Here is a 24,234-nt window from a genome sequence, read left to right on the forward strand (position 1 = left end):
ACTGCTTGCTCTCCTTGTCCTCCACAGGAATACAGTCATACCTCGGCTTACAGCCACTTCAGGTTGCGTTTTTTCGGGTTGCGGACCGCTAAATCCCGGAAGTACCGGAACAGGTTACTTTTGGGTTTCGGCAGTCGCGCATGCGCAGAAGCGCTAAATCGCGCTTTGCACATGTGCAGAAGCGCCAAATCACAACCCGTGCATGCGCATGCGCAGGTTGCGAACGCTGCAGGTTGTGAATGTGCATCCTGCACGGATCACGTTCGCAACCCAAGCGTCCACTGTATTCTGTTGCCATCCTCTCTCTGTGCAGTGAGCATTCTTCAGCCAAAGCAGGGACAGAGCCTCCTGCTGAGCTTTCTATTGCACACCTCTCCCCCAGTTAGAATAATGCCATATAAAGGGGAATTTATGGGCACACCTGATCTGGCTCTGAGATGTTCCCCCCTAGAGAGGGGGAAGGAGAGGCTGGTAAACTGGGAAGATCTGTCATAACTGTTGAAAGTAGCAGTAGCTGCTGCTTACATGGGAGGAGGGCTGGAGCTAAAGTCTATCAGATCTATCTGAATCATGTCTATTGCCTTTACAGGCTGTAGTTTGCTGCTGCAATTCTCTCCTGGCAGGAGAGTGTGGATTTCATCTGTGCCTTTACTATTTAAATGCAGGCAAAGAAGCAGAACTGAACAATAGCCAGTTGTTTGCAGATTGTTAGCAAAGTGGCAGAAAACTGGCTAAACCCCCACTGAGAACTAACAGTTTCCGTTTCCAAAGCCTTAACTGCACTCAGCATTAGGGCTCGATAGGGAGAAATACAGAAGCTACTGATACTTATAAGTAGTGAAAATAAGCAGAAGGTAAAGGAACTAGAGCCACAGAGAAATTCAACAAGAGGTAGAATAAACAAGGAATTAACCAGCCTGAAAAAAGATGTGCACCAGAAGTCTCAGGAAGAAACAACCACTTCCCACAAGGCAAAATTAAAAAACTGAGGGAGGGAGGAGCGGGGAGGAGCCAAGACGGCAGCTTCCTTTTTTAATTTATTAATTAATTTTTCAAGCTTGCATTATTGCCTATGGACCACCAGGCAGCGCCACACCTAAACCCAATCTGGCCAGTTTTTTACAGGGTCTCCAGAAAGACAGGGATGTGTCAACTCAATTCCTGAGTCCCCTCCATATGCCAGAAGACTTGGGAGAAAACAGGCTGGGGAGGAGGCTGCTCTCATTTTGTGCTAAACACCTGAAGCAGCAGCATAAGTTTCTCCCATGGCCTTGCCTCTGCAAAAGCCCAGAGGAAAGAAATAACCCTTCCTTCCCCCAAGTGCTCTACACATGCCAAAGGACAGAGGAGGCAGTGAGGGAATGATGATTGCAAAAGCAGCTGGCCACTGACACCAAAACATATGGATGCATTGGGCTGGGGAAACCTATCCACCCCTTGTTTAGGAAGGCAAATTTTGTTTAAAGGTTATTATTATGACAGGCTGATGCATAGACATTATAAGGAGAGCCATGTCTTTTTACATTCTAAGTTTGAGGGCAGGGACCTTCTTACTGCTGATTTTTAAGTCTCTCTGGGAGCCTTTTTGGCTACAAGGGCTAAGTATAAATGCCTTAACTAAACAGAATTTTTTAAAATCAAATCTGCACCCCCAAACCACAGCCCTTCCACAAAACAGTGGACTATGACTGCCACTCTAACTTTCAGCCTGCTTGAATATTCTGCTCCAGCCCTTGTCTTTACTTGTGATTCAGTGCAACCCTATTGTGCAAAGATATATTGAATTGTCTCAGTTGTCAGCAATTTCATTAGTATATATGATACCATCTGCTGATTTGAACAGAAAGGCATTTTAATGTTTATTCGCTGGAGAAACTTATTTCCAATGTGAAGAATTTGATATATGATAATTGAATACACTCAAGTCTTTTGAGAATACAGCTAGGACATGTAAACTACAATATTGTTTCTCAAATTAAAGTCTCTTGGTATCGGAAAACAAAGTAACATCAAACCCAGAAATATTTGCAACCCCATGCTGTGCCCATAAAGTTACACTTCTGCACACCTAATGGGGCATGCACTTGGTAGCACACTTGGTTGGTACTGCTACCCAATGGGATTGCAGTTTGTGGGATTGCCTGGAATTTCTGTCCAGAGTTTAAAATATACCTTTTAAAAACTGAACAGCAGCACTCAACTCTGCAACATTTGTTGAAGATCCCATAGTATATATATATTCCTATCTTAAATGATAAATGAGGGGCCCAATCTTCGACAATCACCATGCGATAAGGAGAAGAAGGGGAAAGAAAAAACATTGGCACACAGATAGGAGCCCAGAAAACAGATAGGAATGTGTGTCTGAGATCTATAACTGAAGATAAGCAACAAACACAGCCACACACCATACAGACACTGCTGTTCCAGCCTCTCAAACAGCTGGGCACTTTGATTCAGCTGTTCGCGAAAGCCCTCTGCAACACAATAATCCACTTCGCTGGCCTGCAAGAGCTCCTCAAAAGCTCTGATCAAATTGGACAGGTGCTGGCGGTAAGTTGCACAGATGCTGTGGATCTCTTGAATTTTCTGACGCTGGTAAGACTGCTCATGTACTGGAGAGTGGATTGGGGAATCGTGCCTTTAAAAAAAGGGGGGGAACCAGAAGCCGACTTTAGAAAGAAGATGCATCCAGCTTTTCAAAGTTGACTCAAAACACAATTTCTAGACTAGAATTTTGCACAAGGCATGATATTTGTGAGGGACCACATGTGAGAGTATCTATTTCACCTCCCTATGCACTCCCCCCTTGAAGAAAGCTCCTCTGCAGAATCACCTGGTGCCCTCTGGACCCACGTTTCAGAGAGCAGAATTGATCAAAGCGTGAAGTTTTCCTCTAACTATAAAACTTACCAAAATATTTGTGATTTTTTAATAAGCAGTTTAAATCAACAAAATATTATATGAGAAGTGAGATATTTGCAGTTCATGGTGAACACAGAGGGTGCTATTCAACTATGTCATACTCACAAGCAGATCCACAGAAATCAATGAAAAATGCAAGTTCGTGGTTTTCAATGTGTCTACACTGGATAGGACTTAGTTGGATATCATCCAGTATTTCCAGTTTCTTTTAAACAGAGTACAATCAACAACTGATAATGATAGTGACCATTTGAAACATTGTTCTTACTACCTTGATATTTCAGAAATGCAGAAATTCAAGAGCAAGGCAACTGTTATTGAAATGATATAGTGGGATTTAGAAGCAATTTAATTCTCCAGAGCAGATACCCTGAAGTGAACCCAATCAAGTCTGTTTGTACTCTTCTTTCTTGTTCTAACAGAGAAATAAATAGCACAAGGTTTTGCATTTTGTTTTGTGAAATAATTTGTCACTGCTTTACCTTTTTGTACATTTCTTTTGTCATTTATGGAAAGGTGGCTGCAGTTGTTTCCCCCCCCCCCCATCTTATGTAGTGTGAACCTGGCATGTACTAATAAAAATCTAATTTCCCCAACCCCAGATGTGACATATAAAGCACCACTGAAGAACAAAATGAATACACAGAGAAGTAGATGTTTGGTAGATAAAGATAAACAAAATGAAACACCCCAGCACAATCATCCTAGAAGCTCTAGCTGAGTTTTCCTGTTGACACACAAGAAAAGTCTGAAGGCCCATCCAGTGAAGCATCTTAGTCTCACAGTAGCCAAACAGATACCTCTGAGAAGCCCATAAGCAGTACCTGAATGCAGCAGCACTCTCCCCACCTGCAGACCCCAGCAACTAGTATTCAGAGGCATGCTGTCTCCAGCTGTGGAGGCATAATATAGCCATCATGGCAGGTAACCACCAATAGCCTTATCCTCCATGAAAACTGTCTAATCCTCTTTTAAAGTTATCCAATTTCTGGCCTCCATTTCATAAGCCCTCATCATACTGCCTCCGATACTGGAGGTAGTAACCAGTCTTTTAATAATTTACCTCAACATAAGAGCAGCCTTGCTGGATCATAACAAAGACCCATCTAGTCCAGCATTCTGCTTCCCCAGTTAGCCAACCAGATGCTGCAACCAAAGCCTACAGGCAGGACATGAAGAGAAGAGCCCTGTCCCATTGCTGATCCCAGAAATTGTTCCTCAAAATGGTGCCTTTCATAGATTCTATGATAGGAAGCCATTGCTAAATGTATGCTCCATGAATTGCTTTAATCCTCTATTAAATCCACCCAAGCTAGTGGCCATCACTACATCTACTGACAACAAGCTCCATAAGCAAATGATGCACTATGGGGTGGGGGACCACCTTTATACAGCAGGCTAATTTCTCTGTTCTCCATCCAAACAAGCATGAGGACACTTCAGGCCAGGCAAAATCACTCAAGGGAGTTATGAAGCAGGGCTAGTGAGTAGTGTGTGGTCTGAGAAGAGAATATGGCCATGGGATAGTTCCATGAGGCCAGATAGGGAGATCTGGAGGGTCACATTTGGCCTGAGGTTCCCCATCCTTGCTCTAAGCTGCCTTCTGAAGTCTCTCTAGGCACTGCAAAACACTTTGGGTACTAAGCAAGGCAGTGAGGAATGTGTTCTTGGGTAAGTTATGAGGGCCAGATAGAGAGGCCTGGAGGGCTACATATCTGGCCTCCAAGCCTGAGCTTCCCCATCCCTGCCCTAGCATAATCTGTCTCATGATGACACGCATGAGGATATGACATCAGTACGGCCTCCAAGGCTGCTCAGAGTCCTATGGAGTATTACATTCAAGAACCATTCATGTATTTACTTAACCATTCTGCCCACTCCAAACTTCCTCCCCAAAGCTGCTTTATCATAAGCTCACCTAGCCAGTGAAACTCCTTTAAGTTTATTTTGCAGACGGCACACCTCATCCAGAAGATGTATGTTTGCAATCTGCTCTTTTTCCAACTCCATCTCATTCTCTGACAGCAGCTCCTTCAGCTTTTGAATTTTTTTTTCATTTTGTTGCTCCAAGTCATGAGATGTGAGATCCTTGATGCGGATTTGAGGCTCCTCTTGCAGATGCTCATCAGAGAAAGTTTGCAACTCTGGTCTACTGGCATCTATTATGGGAAGAAAATGATGGTGCGTGGGCAGCTCCCCATCATTCTGAGTTGTACTTAAAATATCACCAGAAGGGAGTTGCTTGGCAGGCTCAAAGTGGATCATCAGCATCCTGTACTTTGCCAGTTCAGACTTCAGAATCTTAATTATTTGTCTCAATTCTTCAATGTCATCAGTAGCTTCATAGTCAAATGCATCTATGCTTGTAATTCTTAAGCTGAGTGAAAGCAGGCTCCTAGAATCTGAGTATGTGGTAGTTGCATCAACATCTTCCTTCTCTGAGAAAGCAAACTCTTGATTTAGCTCTTTCATAGCAAGCTTTGACTCAGGTGTGGAAGTTTCTGTTTCTGGAAATAAAATAATGTGTTTTACTTAAAGGTTAGAGGTTATGATTCGGTCTAAGACATTCCCTTATTTTTGCAACCAATGAGGCTTCTGGGTCTGCCACTGCTCAGCATTATCTGCATGAATGGGAAATTTATGGCCCTCCAAATGTTGTGGGACTCAGTTCCCATCAGCCCCAGCCAGCATGGCCATTTGTTAGGGATCATAGGAATTGCAGTCCAGAAGGCCACAGGTTCCCCATTCCTACTATTACGAAAAGCTTATAGGAGGGGTGGAGAACTGGTGGTCCTTCAGTTGTTGTTGGAGTCCAACTCTCATAGCCATCTGCATCTAATACTCTAATACTGACAGCTCCATTTACACAAGTGGCCTCTGCTTTGTCCAGTCACTTGACTATTCCAAAACTCAATTCATAAACTTTCTCCTCTATGTAAACTATAAACAATTTGACTGAAAAGGTCTGAGTGCACAATCTATTATGAACAACCTGATTGCTGACAGTCCAAAAACCTGCTCTAAGTCATCCCTTTGAAGTACTACCTTGCTGGATACAGTCCAACAGTGTTTCCAAGAGTAGCTATGGCAGGAATGTGATAGTCAACTCCATTTGCATGGCCCCAGCACAAAGTACTCAGAAATGTTTTTCCTTTGCTTATAGAGGTTCCATTTAAATATCCCAATGAATACCAGATTAGACCTAACCATCAATCATTTCTCTAATCTAAGTGACACTGGAAAGCAATTCAGTTAGGTTAAAATGTCCAAGCTATCTGAATCCTACTCCTTAAGCAAACAACCCCAGACCAATTCTGTTGTGGTTTGCTAGTAACCAAGCAACATTCTTCATGTCACATAACTGTTCTTCCAGTTTCCATTCATTATCATTTAACGATGGGAAAAATTCCTGGTGGAACATGAACTTTGGGGAACTTTCTAGTGTTGACAAAAGAGTATATTGGTACTTCCACAGCAGAGTCACACGACTGATAAACTATTTATAATCTGCACTAATTCCTTTATATTTTGAGGGAATCAAAGGGAGAGGGTAAGAATCAAAGGGAGAGGGTTTAGAAACGTCAGGAATGCAAAAATAAAAATAAAAAATCAGAATCCATTAATATTTTTTTTAATCACAAGCCAAGATCAGACCAATTCTGTGGCACTGAGTACATATAGAGTTGTGCACACATTTCATTCATTTTATTAAAACCCATACTCATAAATCCCGGGGACTCTTCCACACTTAAAAGACTGTGGCTGCTATTCCCAGGGGCTGCTATTGTGGGATAATTAAGCAAACAATATTTTAAAGTTACAGACTGTGGTAAAAAGGAGCAATTAACTTTAGCAAACAAGCTGTTAGCTGGAATTTATTTGGACAATTAACAAAAATGACCAGCTTGTTTTGCAAGAAAGGTTTGTTCTCCCAGTCCCGGCAAAATCACTTGTGTATCCATCTCATACCTTGGCTGCTGCTCGGATCCTTGGCTGTTTCGCCTTTGCTTTCACCACTGACCAAGGTGACATCCACTTCAGAGCCATTTACTCTGATCAATGACTCAGCTGGAGAAAACATGGAAATGAAGAGAAAAGTGGTAAAAGAAAAGGGACACATTTAAAGAATGAAACATCTCAGCAATTTAGAAGTTCAAACTGATCTTCACAGGCGCAGGAGAGAAATGTGACCTTCCAAAGCCTCTCTGTCTGGCACTCAGAAATCTCCCCACACAGACCCCTCACTGGTCCAGCTTTGCATCATGACTGTTTTTGCCTGGCCTTGGACTGTGAGAATGCCTTTTGGTTGCAGGGATAGGAGTATGGAGAGTGGTGTGTGAATGTATGTTAAACTAGCCTACTGTGCAAAGGTAAAACTTGCATTTGTTTCTCCTCCCACTTGTGCCCCCTGCTGTGCCCACCACTGGAAGGGTGGTTCTTGCATGCTATGGAAACAGTGGTCACAGTCATTCAGAGCAAGCAAGGGAATATAGCCCTTGAGATGAAAAAGAATCCCTACCTCTGATCTAAAGCACACATTCGCAGTGTTTCATCCTATCTGAAGGCATACCTCCTGCATGTCATGTTCCCATTCCTTAAGATCAGCTGCTGGGGTGCTCCTAGGTTAGGTGGGTGATGAACAGGAATTTTTTGATGCTGGCATTTCACCTATAAAACAGTGTCTCTGAAAATACTTCTTCAGTAAGGATTCTTATTTTTATGGACACCAAGTTTAAAGGGGTTTTATTTTCCCAAGGATTTAATGACTTATTGTTTTTGTAGCAGCTGTTATCTTATTGTCCAGATCTCTTTTTGCATGTTTGATGGTTCAAGAGTTCTTTTGGATGTTATTACCAATCATTTTCATTGTCTGTAAGCCGCCTTGCAGGCTTGGAAGCTGAAAAGAATGTAAGCCTTTTGAGTAAGTAAATAAAGCCACATGGTGTTGGTTCCTAGCTTTTGCTGATCTTCTACCCTACTGGTACTACGGATGCAGGAAGAGAGGCAAAACAGTCTTGAGAGCAGGCAATTGCCCCATGTTCTTCATCTTATTTTTCTTCATCATCATCTCCTCACATTTTCTGTTGAGTGTTGGCATGCCCTATCAGCAGATGCCCAATCAATATATTATCAAGCATCTAGTGCCTAAAAAGCAAGAAAAAAAGTGAGAAATTATTCTCACAGGCATTCTCATCAGCCAAATTAACTTGGCTGTGGGCCCTAGTTTCCCCTGTCATGTTTCTGTGTGATCTAAATGGACATGATGGAATGGCCTTGCAGGTCTGGTCACTCCTCAACTCCCCTCCTATATGCCACCATTATGTTTCATGGAAGAAAGGCAAGGTCAGGAGTAACCTAGTTGGGATAAGTAGTCCAAAGGAAGAGGTGAGGCAATTCACAGCCTGATGATGATGACAAAAGGCAAGTGTCATATGAACCAAAACCAATCTGTAACTGGCTGCTGGTGAGCTCAGCAAGCTGCAGATTCATCATTGCAGAAGAGAATGTCAAATATAAGTGGCTAGGTCCCAGTAGAGTTGAGGAACCTGTGGCCCTTCACCCATTGTTGGACTCCAGCTGATGAAGGGAACTGGAATCAAACAATATATGGAATGTGCAATGTTGGCTACCCCAGGGTGAAATGTAAATAACTACAACAATCCAAGTATTTCTGCAGAATCCTCCTGGCTCTCCTCTACCACTTTTAACCCTCAGCTCCTACTACCACTCCTTGCTTCAAAGTTAAGGAGAGGGCATTCTAATCAAATTTGGCAGCATTACACCTGTTTTAACCCTTTAGCTGCATGTTGAGCTGCTCACTGATTGACGTTCTTAGATCCATCTGTGCAATTTAACCTTCAGTATCACAAGGAGATGGTAGGTGCAAGGCAGAAATGGGTTTGGGGGCAGGTAAACTACTGCCTATTGTTGAGCTGGTAGCAAAAATCCAAGTAATCCTTATTGGGATTGAACTATAAATGGAATTAAAGGGACAGCAAAGTGGTGGTGCTAGTGGATGGGAGGGAAGGGAAATGATGCCAATCCTTCAGTGGCATGAGGGATCCCTGCAGTAAACTACTGGCAAGGGGAGAGGGGACAGCAACTGTCTTCCAATGTAATCCAGAGTACATCTTTGCAAGGCACAGCTCCATTTCTTCTAGCCGAGTGAGACATTAAATTCTATTCCTGATCCACAATGTTAAAATGATCTACTTTATCTGTCTCCAAGCGAACAAGTGTCTTCATAAAAAAAAAAATTACTGTTCTGCAACCATCTTATTTATTATACTTATTCTCTTATGTACCACTTGATCCACAAGGAAAGCACATGCGGGAACCTAGGGTAATGTGCATAATAAATAAGATGTGGGCATTAACATTTTCTCTTCAATGAAACAGACACACACACATGCCACACATTCATGAAATAGTAAGGGAAGTAAGATAGAACAGAGAATGGGTGTTTCATTCTTACCCCTATGTCATTCTCCCCAATCTAAATACTCCCAAACCTGACCCACAGAAAAACAAACAGGGAAGCATGGACAGCCATGGAAAGGGTCTGTAGCCTCATGGTACAGTATCCTCATGTTCAATTCTAGGCATAACCAGTAGCAGCTGATGGAAAATACCCGTCTATGCCCAAGGGCCTGGAAAGGCAGAGTAGACCAGTGTTTCTAAAGCAGGGGCCTTATGGGGCCCTGGAGCCCCGCCAGGAAATTCCAAGGAGGGCCCAGGTAACAAAATGTGAAAATGGGAGGCCACAGCACGAGGCTAGGGGGCCACAGAGGGAAGTGAGAAGTGATGGGGGGGGATCTTTTTTAAAAATAAAATAAAATCCTGATTGGTTGGCTATCTGCTTGGCTAATTCCAAGCGGGTAAGGGGTGGCCCACGAGGGCCTAGAGTTCCTTTTTGCCATGTGTGTTTTCTTGGAGCAGTCCTGGTTCGTTTCTGGTGGGAGAAGGCAATCGCTGAGGTTCCCATTTTTACCAGTAGAAGCCTGTGATCCAGAACCCCCAGGTCAAGTAAGTGCTGCGGTGGGGTGGCAATGGCCAGAGCTGCCAGAGCTGCTTGTTGCTGCCGCCAGTGCTGGGCCTGGTGGCAGCCTGGGCCTGACTCTGTAAGGCACAGAGTGCAATCCACCCCAGCACCTAGTGGATCAGGGCCTTTGGATGTTGCTGAGGGGCGCATGGCTCATCGGCATCGTCGGCCCAGCTCTGCAAGGCACAGGGAGAAATCCACCCCAATGCCTAGCTGAGCGGGTCATCTAGTGCTGCTGACTTGCATCTAGTAAATAACTGTCTACTCAAAAGAAAGCCACACTGAGTTCAGTGGGCCTTATTGTGACAGAAAAGTTTGTTTTCTGAGCAGGATGAGTCATCAAGTGTTTTTCCCCCTGCCAGCAAACAATTAACTAACAACAATGGCTGACTGGCCAGAGTTCCAGGGGAGGCAGCTGGAGTGGAGGCAGGAGTGTGTGAGGGGGATTCTGTCAGGAGGCTGAGGAGAGCCGAGAACTCCCAGGAGATGCTCTCAGGTTCTGAATCGCAGAAAAGACACAGTTCCACACGTGCCTACAGGAAAAAGGGTCCCCAGAGGGGATACTCTGACAGGAAAGGGCAGTAGTGATTCCGAGGCCAGGGAGGATTTGGGGGTCTGTAAGGGAAACAGTCCAGTTAAAATCCTAAGTTGCTGAAGTGTGTGTGGAGAAGTCTTATCTATGGAAGATGTGTAAAAGAAGGTAACCTTAAGCCTGAACAGCATACAGCAGGGGTAGGCAACCTAAGGCCCATGGGCCACAAGTGGCCCACGGGGGTCATTTAACTAGCCCATGAGCCACCCCCGAACCCAGCTGCCTGCTCAGTGAGTCCCCGCACACTGCACTCAACTGGAGCAGTGTGGCGCAGGGGACTCGCTTCTGCGGCGCCAGAAATTGCATCTGTGGAAATCGGGGGGGGGGGGGAGGCGCTCACACACAATTCAGCCCAGAGGGATCTCCACTGGAGTGAACCGACCCAGGTGAAGTAAACCTTGCTGACACCTGGCATACAGCCTATAACCTGAAACAGTATACGTTTCAGTATACGTAAAGCAACAGCACTATGCTGTGAATAACCTCACTGTTCGTTACATTTCTGTGGAAGAAGAAGAACCAAAACTCATCTGTTATAATAAAGTTTGTTTGCAACCTGTTTTCACAAAAGAAAAACCCACTGCCGCTTGTGATTCATTCTCCATTGGGGGAATTCACCTCAGGGAAAGGGAAACTGAGGGCTGGCACAGTGCTGCCAGGGAGAGAGAGGGCCGTTGTGTTGTCACATCTTACTCTCAGGTAAGGGTGTGGGGGGCTGTAGTGTTTTATCTAGGAAGCTAGGGCTCCTCTGGATGACAAGCTTTTTGCACCAGGTTAATGAGGAACACTTGCTTTTTAAAATTCTCCCACATATACAGAACTCCTTTTCCATCTTTTGGATTGTATCTGTAGTGTCAAATAACTGGGGTCAAATAAGTGTTGTTTACTATTTATAATACATGGAAGATGGATCTTCCTTGGGAGGTTGTGGACTCTCCTTCCTTGGAGGTTTCTAAGTAGAGGTTGAATGGTCATCTGTCATGGATGCTTTAGCTGAATTTCCTAGATTGCAGGGGGTTGCACTAGAAAGATGACGCTTGGGGTCCATTCCAGCTCCATGATTCTATGTTTTTCTGCTTCAACAATATTTCATTATCTTGCTATCATTTTATGTAACTATATTTTGCATGAATTATAACAATTATAAATAAAACATGTTCTATTTAAGCAGGAATTTTTTTTTGGGTGGGCAGCCTTTTGATAGGGGAGTCAGAACCTCAGATTTCTATTGATTTCTATTGATTTTTACTTATGGGGGGGCTATAATACCCAGCAACTGGTATTCAGAGGCATGCTACCTCCAACAGTGGCGGGAGAGCATAGCCATTTTGACTAGTGGCCCTTGATAATCTTGTTCTCCATGGCTAGTGCTACAAAATGTGTCCTGCACCACACAGGCTAGGGACAACCATCCTCTCCCCCCACCCCTTTCTTCCCGACAAAATAGAAGAAAGCCGAGCTGACCAGTCCCAGGGGTGCCAACTTGTAACATGTAAAATATACAATTTTGATGAGTTGAGGAAGGTGGGTAAAACTGAATGGTGCACACAGCATTTAAACTTGCAGCTTACTGATTGCTGAAGCAATGCTAACCCTGGATATTGCTGTGGAATTCAAATTGGACACAACCACAACAGGAACGAAATGCCACTGCATGCTTTCTGTATTATTTTCAACTGTACTTGCTTGCTTACCTCCTAGTAATATCCCTTCCTGAGCAGATCTCTCACTCTCAACTTCATTTGGCTGCAATTCATCATTAAGTGGCTGCATAATTCTTTTCTTCAGATCTTCATCCAAGGTAAAGATGCGATGCTGAAGTTGCATGTCTGGCTTCCAGATGGGGTCCTTTAAGGAGATGCTTTCTAACGACTTGGATAACTTCAGTAAAACAGGCAAACAGGATTTCTTGAATGGCTGGCAAGGATCACTCTAAATGACACATAGAAAAATGTGAGTAGGTTGAGAAGGGAAGATCAGTATAAGAAAACAATGGTCACTAAAATCCAGCCTTGAATATTTTGCAAAAAACCTTAACTGAAAGGGGGTAGCATTTTACCAAGGGGGGGATGCAACACACACACTCCTAAAAAACACCCTACTCCTAGTTACAATGTACAATTCAAGAGTAGGTGATCTGTGAACCAGGACACACACACACACACACAATTCAGATTTATGTTGTGAACCACCCTAAGATTACCAATATTAAATAATAATATTAGATATTATTGTTTAATAAATAATAATAATTAATAATAAAGATAAGAAGCACTGCCTTCCCTCTGACTTAGTCTGATGATATTACTATGTAGTCATACTGGATTGGGTACATGGTGCCATGATGTTCAACACACTGTCCACATGGCTAGACTATGTAGCTAGCAAGAACAACCCTGCTGAGCGGGACAACAGGAATATCATGCAAAACATTGCAGGAAAAAAGTTAAAAGTGCTTCTTTTGAAGAAGAGCATGCTGCCTCCCCTTCATGTGAAAAGTGACATGAAATTCAGTTCAGCTTTGTGACAAAGCGTCAATGAGATTAGTAATAACATGTAAGGGTGGATGAGAAAACTCAAAGCATGCTAAAGGAAGAAAATAGTTTCTCTGGTTGTTATATTGTTTTGTTATTGGGTACTACTGTTTTCTTGGTGTTTTTTTAATTACTTATTTGTGTTTTTATCTTGTATTTTTATCTTGTGAACCATCCTGAGATCTTTTGATGAAGAGCAGTATGTAAACAAACAAACAAACAAAAAGACCATTATCATTGTTGTATCAAGGTTTAAATAGAAAGGCTTGAGAAATTAGATTTCTATAAAGGAATAATTCAAACTCACTTTATCCTTCCAGGAACCTTATGAGTTTACATTAAAAAAAGAAAGAAAAGGGAGTGCCCCTTCACACAACGCATCACTAGCTTATGAAATTCATTGTTACCAAACATTATGTTTCAATATTACTTATTCTTTAATTAAATATATTCATGGAATATAGTCTATCAACAACGTAATAACCAAACTGGTAAAGAACGGAAGCTCTGTATCCTAAGGTAAAATAATGGAGGCTGCAACAAGAATTCCAAGACTGGGTGTCAAACTAAGATTCATCCAGTGTAACATTCTGTTCCCACCAGCGGCCAGAGAAATGTCATATGCATGTGGGAAAGCCAAATACAAAGGCTCTATCTGCTCTCTTGAGAGCTTCCTAGGACATTCCTCATGGAGTCATTGAGCTGAAAGTGACCTGCAAGGTTATTTTCTAGTCCAACACACTGCTCAAAGCAGGATCTGCAATGTAGGATGCAAATGAAGTACCATATGTCTGACAAAGATTGGCCAGATGTTTAAATACATTTGGCAAACGAGAGTACACCACCTCCTATGACTTCCTCTGCCAAACAGCTCTAACCATGAAGAAGTTTCTCCAAATGTTTAGCCAAAACCCACTGCCCCTACTATGTCCACCCACTGGGTCAAGTCCTGCCTTTTGGAGTCTGCTCCATCCTTTGGGTGACTTCAGATATTTGAAGACATTGATTATGTCTCCCCATAACAATTTATCTTCCACACTAAACCTACCCAGCTTTTTCAACAGTTCCTCACAGAACACCTCACCATCTTCACTGATGCTGCCATTTGACAATGTTCTTCATACAATGTTGGGTTCCATTGTGGTAGCCCTAAGGAGGGCAGTGTCTCTTCTGCTCCACTGGAGCAGAAGACTACCAGAGCAGGCTGGCCCCTTTTAACTGAAGAGGCACCTCCCAGTGGGGGCAGAGCTAACAATTGGGACACAGCTGCTGCTACTACATAGAACTCAGTCTTGTTGCTCCTGAAACAACATCACAGCTTTGCCACCTGGTTCTATTAAGCCTAAATCCTGCCAAAAGCCCTCACCTCAAAGCATGCAGCTCTACTAGGCTTGTGCTTGCTGTGACTGACTGTGACCAACATTTCAGTGACATGCAAGACCAAGACCAAACCTAGCAATGTCAACCTGTTTCCTAGCAATGCCTAGTCCCCTCCCCCTCCTGTACATATTTAAGACAGCTCTTAGAAACCTTTCTATGCCAACAGGTCTATGTAACAGTTTAAAACTTTCTTGAGCAGTCAGTCTTTTTAACAATGATTTTGTACTGTTTGTTTTATGTGTTCTTCCATACATATTGCTGTACACTACACCAAAAATTTTGAGATGGCAGAATTTTATACTTTTAATAATTTTAAAAAGTAACTAAGGTGCACCACAAGGTGTTTAATGCAAAAGCCTTTTAAGAGAACTCAAATGCAGATGCTGCAGCTTGAGAAAAAGGAGCTCAGCAGCAAAATTGCAAACCGTGAGTTCAGGTGTAACACTGCTTTTAAAAACTGGCTGATGTATACAATATGCATAAGCATCTTAAGTATCTTTTGACATCCTAGTCCAGGGGTTGGCAACCTGCGGCCCATGGGCCACAAGCAGCCCACGGGGGTTGTTTAAATGGCCCACGAGCCACCCCCGAACTGAGCCGCCCACTCAGTGAGTCCATGTGCGCTGTGCTAAACTGGCACAGTGTGGAGCAGGGACTCGCTTCCGCAGTGCCAGAAATCGCATCTGCGCAGAGGCGATGTGGCCCACAGAGTGATCTCCGTGGGAGTGAACCGGCCCAGGCGAGGTAAACCTTGCCGACCCCTGCCCCAGTCTTTAGGTAATTCCGCCTCCCAAAACAACACAACCCTATTGGTTGTGGAGAGAACTCTTTCACACTCTAAAAAGGAGCTTTAGCACCTTAAAACAAACTCACTTTGTTCATTTTCCTTGTATGCCGAAGGATCTCTTGCTGTTCACTCTTCACAGAGGCTCTCTCCCGCCAAGGTTCTTCATTTAATCTTGAAGATGCTGCTTTGTATTCAGAGCTTGCTATTTGGCCTTCATGTTTCACTCCCACGATGTTACCTTCAACAGTCCCTGTTTGAGTAGCTACAGTTTTCACTTTAGCTTTTGATGATCCAATATCCACATTAATCTGTAGCATTGTTTTGGGATCAAGCCCTTCTTCCTCAGTCAAAGTAGATTTGGATTCAACTTGCAGCTTCAGGAATTTATTTGCTTGCCTTTGCTGCTCAAGTTCAGTTCTTAGCTGAATAATCAGTTGCTTAAGATCTTTCTCATCTTTATTCTCTAGATGGCCACTTGAAGTGTCTTGCTCGCTTGTGTTCAGATGATCTAACAGGTAATTTGCAATTTGTATTTGTTCTTCTCTAGTTTTACCGGGGGGGGGGGGGCAGAATAGTAACAATAAGAAAACAATATTATCTTCTATGATTTACATTATAAAATCATTAAAAAGAATTCACACATATTTCATAATCTCACTTTGTGTCAGATATATACCACCTGCAGACTATTGTAATTAAGTTGTATATAAATTGATGAAATAAGTAAAATAAATTGTTGAAAGAAAGAAATCTCAGATACGTGACTCGGAGAAATCCAGGATGAGTTACAAAGAAATACCTTCTCAAAACACTACTGCTACTCAGAAGTTGAGCAGGACTGAGAAAGAGGGTTTGGCAGTAGAAGTCTCAGGTATAAAATAATCCTAAAGTTACAGTTCTAGCAGCCAAATCAGACACGACATTAATTGCATTAATGTGATTAATGATCACTTTCGGTTACGTAACTAGTTTGTAAAAGGAAAGCCTATACAACCTCCCTTTAGATCATGGATGGTGGAGAGGTGGAATTTAACTCTCTCTGACTCTGCCATGGTTTCAACTTCTCAGAAGCTACTATTTCAATTTCAAGGAAAGTGCCCAATCGCACCAAAGGAGGGTTCCCTTATAATGCACTCACCTGCTTTTAATAGATTTTTTATTTATTTCCAGGACCATGATGGGGGAGAAAGGGTTGAACTCCCTGCTTCTCCCCCCAGTCCCAAGACTGTAGAGTCTGAAAGTTTAAGCCAGGGACTGCCAAACTTTTGGGGCCCATAGCCATATTCACTGTAAACCAGAGGGATAAACTACACCAAGTACATGCCACAACCTATTCCATAGGCTACAGTAGAATGCTTGTTTAAAGACTAGTGTAAATTAAGGGGTAGGATCAGGGAGGGGACCCTGCAAGCACCAGGGAAGAAATCTGTAAGCGCTGCCTGTGGGTGCCATACTGGCAACCTCTGGAATCCCCACGCAGTTAAGCTGTCTTCTATTTTAATACCACAAATCAGTCTGAAAACATGTTGGAAGCATACTCCATCAGAAGCAATAGCCAACTTAGTAAATTTCCAGGCATAGCTCTGTATACTGCTAAAGGCTTATGGATGTCAGCTTGGAAAGCAATTTCACAATCCAATGGAAACTAAATAGAAGGACATTACACTCCAAAACAAATCCTGTCGTTAATTTCAAGCATGTCAATAAAGAGTTGTTTTGTGCCATTTGAAATACAAGCCAGGACTGAAAACAAGAGGCATTTAGAAGGCTGGCAGTTGAAAGAAAGAATGCCGAGTATGTTTTTAATGCCATTCGTGAGAAGTAAGTTACCCAGCACTATTGCCTTGGCACCAATCAGGCTGAGAGAATTTATAGGAAAACATTAGGATGAATGGTGTATCAGAGTCCTAAAAATGCTGGAAGGGAAATGCTCCATAGCAAATTTTTATGTAAGGTTGAGAAAGATGGCAATGTTCTAGATTCGTATCTGAAGATCTCTCATCTGCCATCCTACATTGCTTTGGTGACTAATATTAACTTATGCTCTTCAGCTGATGTACGATGAACAGCAATTAGTATCATTCATTTCAGAAGGAATCTGGCTGCTGAGCATTAGTGACCCCTGGCTTCAAACGAAGTAGCAGCTCTCTCTGAATTTCCCTAATCACATTCATATAATGCAGCAATCACTGCCATAAATGCAGTGTGGATCAATGAGGGTCCTATCTAGGGCTAAACCAGTACCATTTATTTGTTGTAACTATTTGTACTCTGCCTTTCAGAATATAAATAAGGCAGCTTATAAATCAAAATACATTAATGAAATCACATTCAGCAATATTCAAACATAAATCATAAAGATTGTTTCCACCAGACAGGGAAGCAAGTTTTGAGGTCTTCTTTGCCTATACCCCTCTTTCCTGGAATCCTTCCTATTATTTGCAGGCAGCAAGAATGGGAGTGGGCATTTCGTAACTTTGGGCAGGAGCATGATTTAACTACTCCCAGCTCTCAATTTTCAGAGCTTTGCAACTCCCAACCATTTGGACAATCTTCTTCTATTTGCCTGGAAGGAACTGTGAGGTCTTTGCTCTGTCATTTTGTATTGTTTATCTGATTCCCTGTATGTTGCCATCTTGCCATGAAGGAAAATGCATCTTGTAACTGATGTCTCTGACTGTGCTTTACATCTCCTAATTACTTAATTGCATGATGGACTAAAACGACTCTGAAGGAGGCTTGCCAATCTCCCAGGTAAATTAGAGAACTCCGTTATCTAAATTCACTTTTAACACAATTGCTTTCCTCTCTTTTGCAATAGAACAACTGTTAAAAGTGTCGTGTCTAAGCCACCCGCTTACCTAGATCCAAGCAGTGCCACTCCATTTTCATTTAAAAGAGACATGAGCAAACCACTCTCTTGAGCTTCGCCTTTTTTCCCTGTTGTGCTTCTGCCAAAGCATTTGCCATCAGCCAGCTCATGTTCAAACTCAGGCTTATTTAGATTCAGACACTGTATATCCGAATAATCCGAAGGAGTTGCCTGCTAAAAAGAAAAATGCACTTACTTCTTTTCTTAAAAATAATAACTAGAGACAGGTATGTCAATGTTCTATTACTTTGGGGGCTGTGATCTTTACATAATAAGACTTTATCTTCTTGGAGGGGATTAATCTACATTAGAAAAGACAGTCTCAGTAAAATTATCCCACATACCACTCATTAGTATCAACACTAATGAACACCAATTTGATATTGGTTTCTTCAGGGTGGAAGAAAAAGAAATAAAGAGCTGTCATAGGGGAACTAACAAGGTTTCCTTGAAAGTATCTCTCATGAGAAAGTGAAGGCTCCAATACTTTTTAGAAAAGCTATCCCTCAATTAAAGTAATCTTAGGTTGATTAATCCTCCATGTTTTCGTCAATGAATGAACTAATTCTGCATAAATTTGAATATGACCAAATAATAATCAATCTAGCATTTTAAAAAATACTTTGTTTTCCTATGTAATATGCAGGTCGCATCTTAGAAGAGGCATCTCCCAATTTTCCCACATAGGATGGAATGCTTCATTTAATTTTATATGTGACTGTAATTAAAATAGTTGTTTATTACAGTTGCTACTGATGTTGCTATGACTACCATTACCACCACTATTGTTAAATCTGTTGTGCAATTACCGTATTTTTCGCCCCATAGGGCGCACTGGCCCATAAGGCGCACCTAGTTTTTTGGGGGGGAAATAAAGGGGGAAAAAATTATTCCCCCCCCCAAGGCGCGAGGCTGGGGCGGGGGAAGCCCGAGCTTCCCCCGACCCCAGCCCCCAGAACAGGCTGCTCTCTGCAAGCCGTGGGAGCCCTCCCGCGGCTTGCGCAGAGCTACCCGAAGCCCCAGCGCGACTTCTCAGCGCACCAGGACTTTGGGATAAGAGGCAGCGCTGCGCAAGCCGGGGGAGCCCTCCCGCGGCTTGCGCAGAGCTACCCGAAGCCCTGGCGCGACTGCTGAGCGCGCCGGGACTTTGGGATAAGAGGCAGCGCTGCGCAAGCCGGGGGAGCCCTCCCGCGGCTTGCGCAGCACTGCCTTTTATCCCGAAGCCCCGGCGAGCTGAGCAGTCGCTTCGGGTAGCTTCGGGATAAGAAGCAGCGCTGCGCAAGCTGGGGGAGCCCTCCCGCGGCTTGCGCAGAGTTACCCGAAGCCCCGGCGCGACTGCTGAGCGCGCCGGGGCTTCGGGATAAGAGGCAGCGCTGCACAAGCCAGGGAAGCCATCCTGCGGCTTGCGCAGAGCTACCCGAAGCCCTGGCGCGACTGCTGAGCGCGCCGGGACTTCGGGATAAGAGGCAGCGCTGCACAAGCCAGGGAAGCCATCCTGCGGCTTGCGCAGAGCTACCCGAAGCCCTGGCGCGACTGCTGAGCGCGCCGGGACTTTGGGATAAGAGGCAGCGCTGCGCAAGCTGGGGGAGCCATCCCGCGGCTTGCGCAGAGCTACCCGAAGCCCCGGCGCAACCGCTCAGCACGCCGGGGCTTCGGGATGCAGGCAGCTCTGCACAAGCCGGGGGAGCCCGGGGGGAACTCCCGCGGGCTCCCACGGCTTGCGGATAGCTTCCTGAAGCCTGGAGAGGGAGGTGTGCACCGACCCCTCTCGCTCTCCAGGCTTCAGCGATAGCCTGCATTCGCCCCATAGGACGCACACACATTTCCCCTTCATTTTTGGAGGGGGAAAAGTGCGTCCTATAGGGCGAAAAATACGGTAATCCAGGAGGGGCACCTTTTAAAGTCAATCAGAACATTTTAAAAAAATCAAATAAGTGAAAGGATTACTTCACTAAAGGAACATAGCCTTACTTTTTAGTCATTTTTCCTGGGTGGTTCTGGGAGCTTGCTCATTTCAAGTGCAATTTGTTTAGGGTATTTTTACCCTACAAATGGAGAAGGTTTTACTATCCAGCCCCTTAGATGCAGCCACATGCATTAAGATAATTCTTAAGGCCAAATTACAATTAGCCCTCATTAAAAATAAAGCCTACATTTTATTTTATTGTTTGTTTGCTTGTTTGTTTGTTATATAAGTAGTTACTAAAAGCCAACTCAATTTTTTTAAAAAAATCATGGTAGTGTACAATAAAATTATTAAAACATAAGATTATAAAACCGTAAAACACATAGCAAAAGTGAATCTAATTCTCTAAATTCTCTAAAAACACCTGGCACCTTATTCTCTAAAAACACCTGGCAAAACATTTTTTTCAGCAGATGACAAAATAACAAAATTATAGGTGCCTATCTGATTTCAATAGGAAAAGTGTTCCAAAGTACTGCTGTCACTATGCTAAAAGGCTTAGTTCATGTGCGAACTTCACTAACAAGGCAGTAGGAGGGGCTCTTCAGATGACTCCAGTGATATGGCCTGTGCAGAAGGGACAATGCCACCAGGTCCTAGGCTATTTATGGATTTATACACTAACAGTGTAACCCTTGAACTTGGCTTGGGAACATGCTGACATCCAGTGCAGAGCTTTCAGTACCAGTGCAACATGCTGATTCAGAGCTGCTCTTGCCAAACCCAGATGAGGGAAAGTTATTAGGCTATATACAATGCAAGCCCTACTCAGAGTATACCCACTTAAATTCATGGATATTACTAGCTCAGGTCCATTGATTCTACTGGGTCTATCCTGAATAAAATGTAGTTGGATGCAACCCATTATTTATTAACAGCACTGCATGTGCTGGGCCACTTACAATAGTAAACCATTAAAATGCAATTATGAAACCATAAAAATAAGAACATATAGTGCCCTATTAAAAAAAATTTCCAAGAGCTGAGAAGAAGAACAATTCCAGACTCTTGAGTAAAAGCAACAATATTTTAACCCAATTTTAAAGGGTTACTTTTAAAAAAACAAAAAACCAATGTCCAAAATATCTTCACCACTACAAAGTCACTTTTATGCACTCCATAGCTGGGCGGCTACCACCAAAAGGTGGTGAGCTACCAGTCATACCTCACTAGGCAGGGGCTCCCAGAGGGTCCAATTAATTATGCAAGGCAAGAAGTATTTGTTCCTCCAGGTAACCTGGCACACTGCCTGCTTCACCACACTTGTTGATATGATTGCTGGAGGCTGTGCTGCTCATAACTCTGACACCTCTTCCATTTAGTAAGAAAGGCTGCAGCAGAAGATCTAAGGTTCAACCCTCAGCATCTCCAAGTAGGGCTAGAAATGACTCGTGTCTGTGGACAGCTGAGCAGCTGTCAGTAGGCCAGATATGCCAGTGTTCTGATTTGGTACAAGGCAACTTCTTATAGTCCTATGACTTAAGCCCTGTGAACCATTTTGACATTTGGGCATAGCTGCCCACTTGTCAGTCACCTGATTTAACCATGATGCCAGGTGATGTGTTTTCTGTTAACTGCACTCTTTGAAATCAATCAGATGACCAGTTGCACTTGCAACGCCCTGTTCCTTTTCCTGCACAGCTTCAAACCACACTGGTATAGGAGCAGGTGTTGCACATGCCATTGGATCAGCTGATCAGGAGTGTCTGCAAACGCTGCTTTCAGCAGGGAGCCCTGTCTTTACTTTCCCCAACCCTGATGTCATACATTATGTTGGGTGTAGAGCAGGTGAGTGTGGCTTGGGAGGAAACTGTATCATGCATCAAATTCTGGGCCTAATTAGGTCCATGGTGCAGGGGTTCCCCAACAATGACTTAAGCAAAGATGACCAGGACAAAAGTAATGCAGTGTTACCAACTTATGGACACTGTGAGCAGGAGGGCAGTGGGGAGGATAAGGACTAAAGTATTTCACTGCATACTGGTCACCACTGTGTAATAATCACACACCCCTTTATCAGACCCTGAAATTGGTCCCAGAGCATTCCTCGACATAATAGTTGCAGGGGTAATTCTCAGCATGCGCATTATCGGTACCAGTATATTTCTGTACATGGTCAGGAGGCAGAGGTGGCGGCTCTGAGGAGGGATTATGGCAGTGCTGGAAAGGAGGTCAAGCGAAAAACATGAAAATTGCAGCCTGTGATCACCAAGGCTCCTCTACTCTCGCTCTCCCTGTGGACAACTCTGGTGCCTTGGCCAAATTTTGTGGCGCTGCCTGCATGCCCCTCTTGCACAGTCCCGGACCCAGCAAATCCCGAAAGAGGGATGGGCTTGAGTTCAAGGAGAAGCAGCTGGGTGGCAAGGAGGTGAATGTGGGTGAACGAGTATATAAGGATTTTCCTCTTTTACTGCGCCTTCTGAGGTGGGTTGGATGAGGGCAGTGCGAGTGGGCGGGGGGTATGGGGGGGACAGTTTTGTGAGGGACCTACACTCTGGGACAGCCTGGCTTCCAGCCACCTCACCAGCTTCCAACCATAATTCACCTCATAATGGTTGTACCCTTTTTGGAAATGAAAAATCGGCACACAAAAATGTGACCATTACGTGGTGAAATACAGTAATAGGAGGGAAAACAATGGAACAAAGGTCTCTATTGCCAGGAGAGATCTCAGTGTAGTGCAGCTGGTATTAGAAACCTTGGACCGCCTGCAGAGCATATAGCTTCGAGCAGCTGAAGTGAGCCAAAGCACAAACTAAGTAAACCAAATTTCTACAAGGGTAAACTTACTGAGTCACTTGAAGCTCAGACCTGTATATTCCAAAAGGAAAGGGCTATTAAAACTATTTAAATACACTAGACAAAAATCCCACCTCATTGGGTGTCTCAGTAGATTGGCCACTCTGGCTGTTTGTCTGGTCATTGAAAGCTTCTGTCAGAGTCCGACTTTCTTCTGTTCTTTCAAGGAACTACACAAATGAATGGAATGATATGAAAAATGCAGCGCTCGCAAAACAAAATCTGGTGATATGAAACGTGTACAAATAAGTCATGTCTTTTTTTGTTTTTAAAAAAATGAAATTGAAAAAAATATATGCCTGGAATAGAGTAACAAACATTAGATTAGAGGGCATCAAAGGGATCCAAAAAGATACCAATTTTAAAAAGCAATCAATTCAAATTCATGAATATTGACCATGGCTGTCAGCAATGCAGGACTCGGATACTTCAAGCAAGGGATGAATTCTCCCAAATTTGAATTGGATAAGATCAGGCTAAGCTGAACTACACCATTCAAAAGAAGACAGTAAATTGCTCGGCATGATCTGAGTCAATTCAAAAATCAATTCAAACCCTGTTCTGATCCTAGTCAATGATGTAACACAGTCAGACCCCAGTTCATCCTTTCCCCAATTTCTCTCTTCTTTCCCTCTTATTCACTTATGAAGCTGTTTCACTGGCAGAAAGTGAGAGGGGCATCTCTTCCTGCTCCAGCATCTAGTATGCTGCTGCAAAGTGTGTCAGATGCAAATAAATCTGGGAAATTGAGTTTTCTCCAAAGGTGGTGGCCTAGGGGAAATTGATTTCCCATGTCTACTTGCATCTGGAATGCTGCATAGCAGCACGTCAGACCCTGGGAGGAGGAAGGAGGCCTTCGTTTCACTTACCACCCCTGTTCAGAGAAGAACAAGCCAAGCTGTGGTAGGGGAGGAGAGGAACTGGAAAATCATGGGCAGATGGGATGGGTGGCATGTAAACTGTTGAATAATTCAAGCAACACAATCCTCACCCAAAAATACAAGGCTGGACATAAGGCTAAGACCGAATGTACACCACACAACAGCTAAAGCTTCAATCTGGGGACTAACTTCCAAGCAAGCATGTGTTAGATTGGGTTGTTAGCATGCATGACATTCAAGTGCCAAGATTGGGCACATGCCAGGTCTGTGGGTTGCTTAGAGTTTCCTCCTAGTTTTATGGCAGGCAATGGGGGAGCAGTTTCAGTACTTGTCTAACAAGGTTATGAATCTATTCTCCACCAATATCTCAGAACCAGAAAGACTGGATTTATTATGGCATAAGCTTTCAAGGACTAGGGCCCATTTTGTCTAATGCATCTGATGGCTACAATAAAT

At 43.5% G+C, this 24,234-nt stretch overlaps 1 protein-coding gene across 6 annotated transcripts in view; it reads right to left on the reverse strand.

Annotated features, from left to right (window-relative positions):
• Positions 1-24,234, reverse strand: part of CDK5RAP2 (CDK5 regulatory subunit associated protein 2) — a 135,805-nt gene that overhangs the window by 36,167 nt on the left and 75,404 nt on the right. For 3 of the 6 annotated variants that reach the window (XM_083597132.1, XM_083597129.1, XM_083597130.1), the window contains exons 19-25: positions 22,972-23,067; positions 18,122-18,303; positions 15,347-15,803; positions 12,254-12,491; positions 6,895-6,993; positions 4,844-5,432; positions 2,409-2,641 (exon numbers count right to left, since the gene is read on the reverse strand). In XM_083597132.1, the coding sequence (XP_083453258.1) occupies positions 2,409-2,641; positions 4,844-5,432; positions 6,895-6,993; positions 12,254-12,491; positions 15,347-15,803; positions 18,122-18,303; positions 22,972-23,067 (1,894 nt within the window). Of the gene's footprint in view, positions 1-2,408; positions 2,642-4,843; positions 5,433-6,894; positions 6,994-12,253; positions 12,492-15,346; positions 15,804-18,121; positions 18,307-22,971; positions 23,068-24,234 lie in introns of all 6 variants that reach the window. The other 3 variants (XM_083597131.1, XM_083597128.1, XM_083597133.1) reach the window with 1 other exon arrangement.

The sequence above is a fragment of the Podarcis filfolensis genome, assembly GCF_964270895.1.
Source record: "Podarcis filfolensis genome assembly, chromosome: Z".
In the NCBI taxonomy this organism is placed as follows: domain Eukaryota; kingdom Metazoa; phylum Chordata; class Lepidosauria; order Squamata; family Lacertidae; genus Podarcis; species Podarcis filfolensis.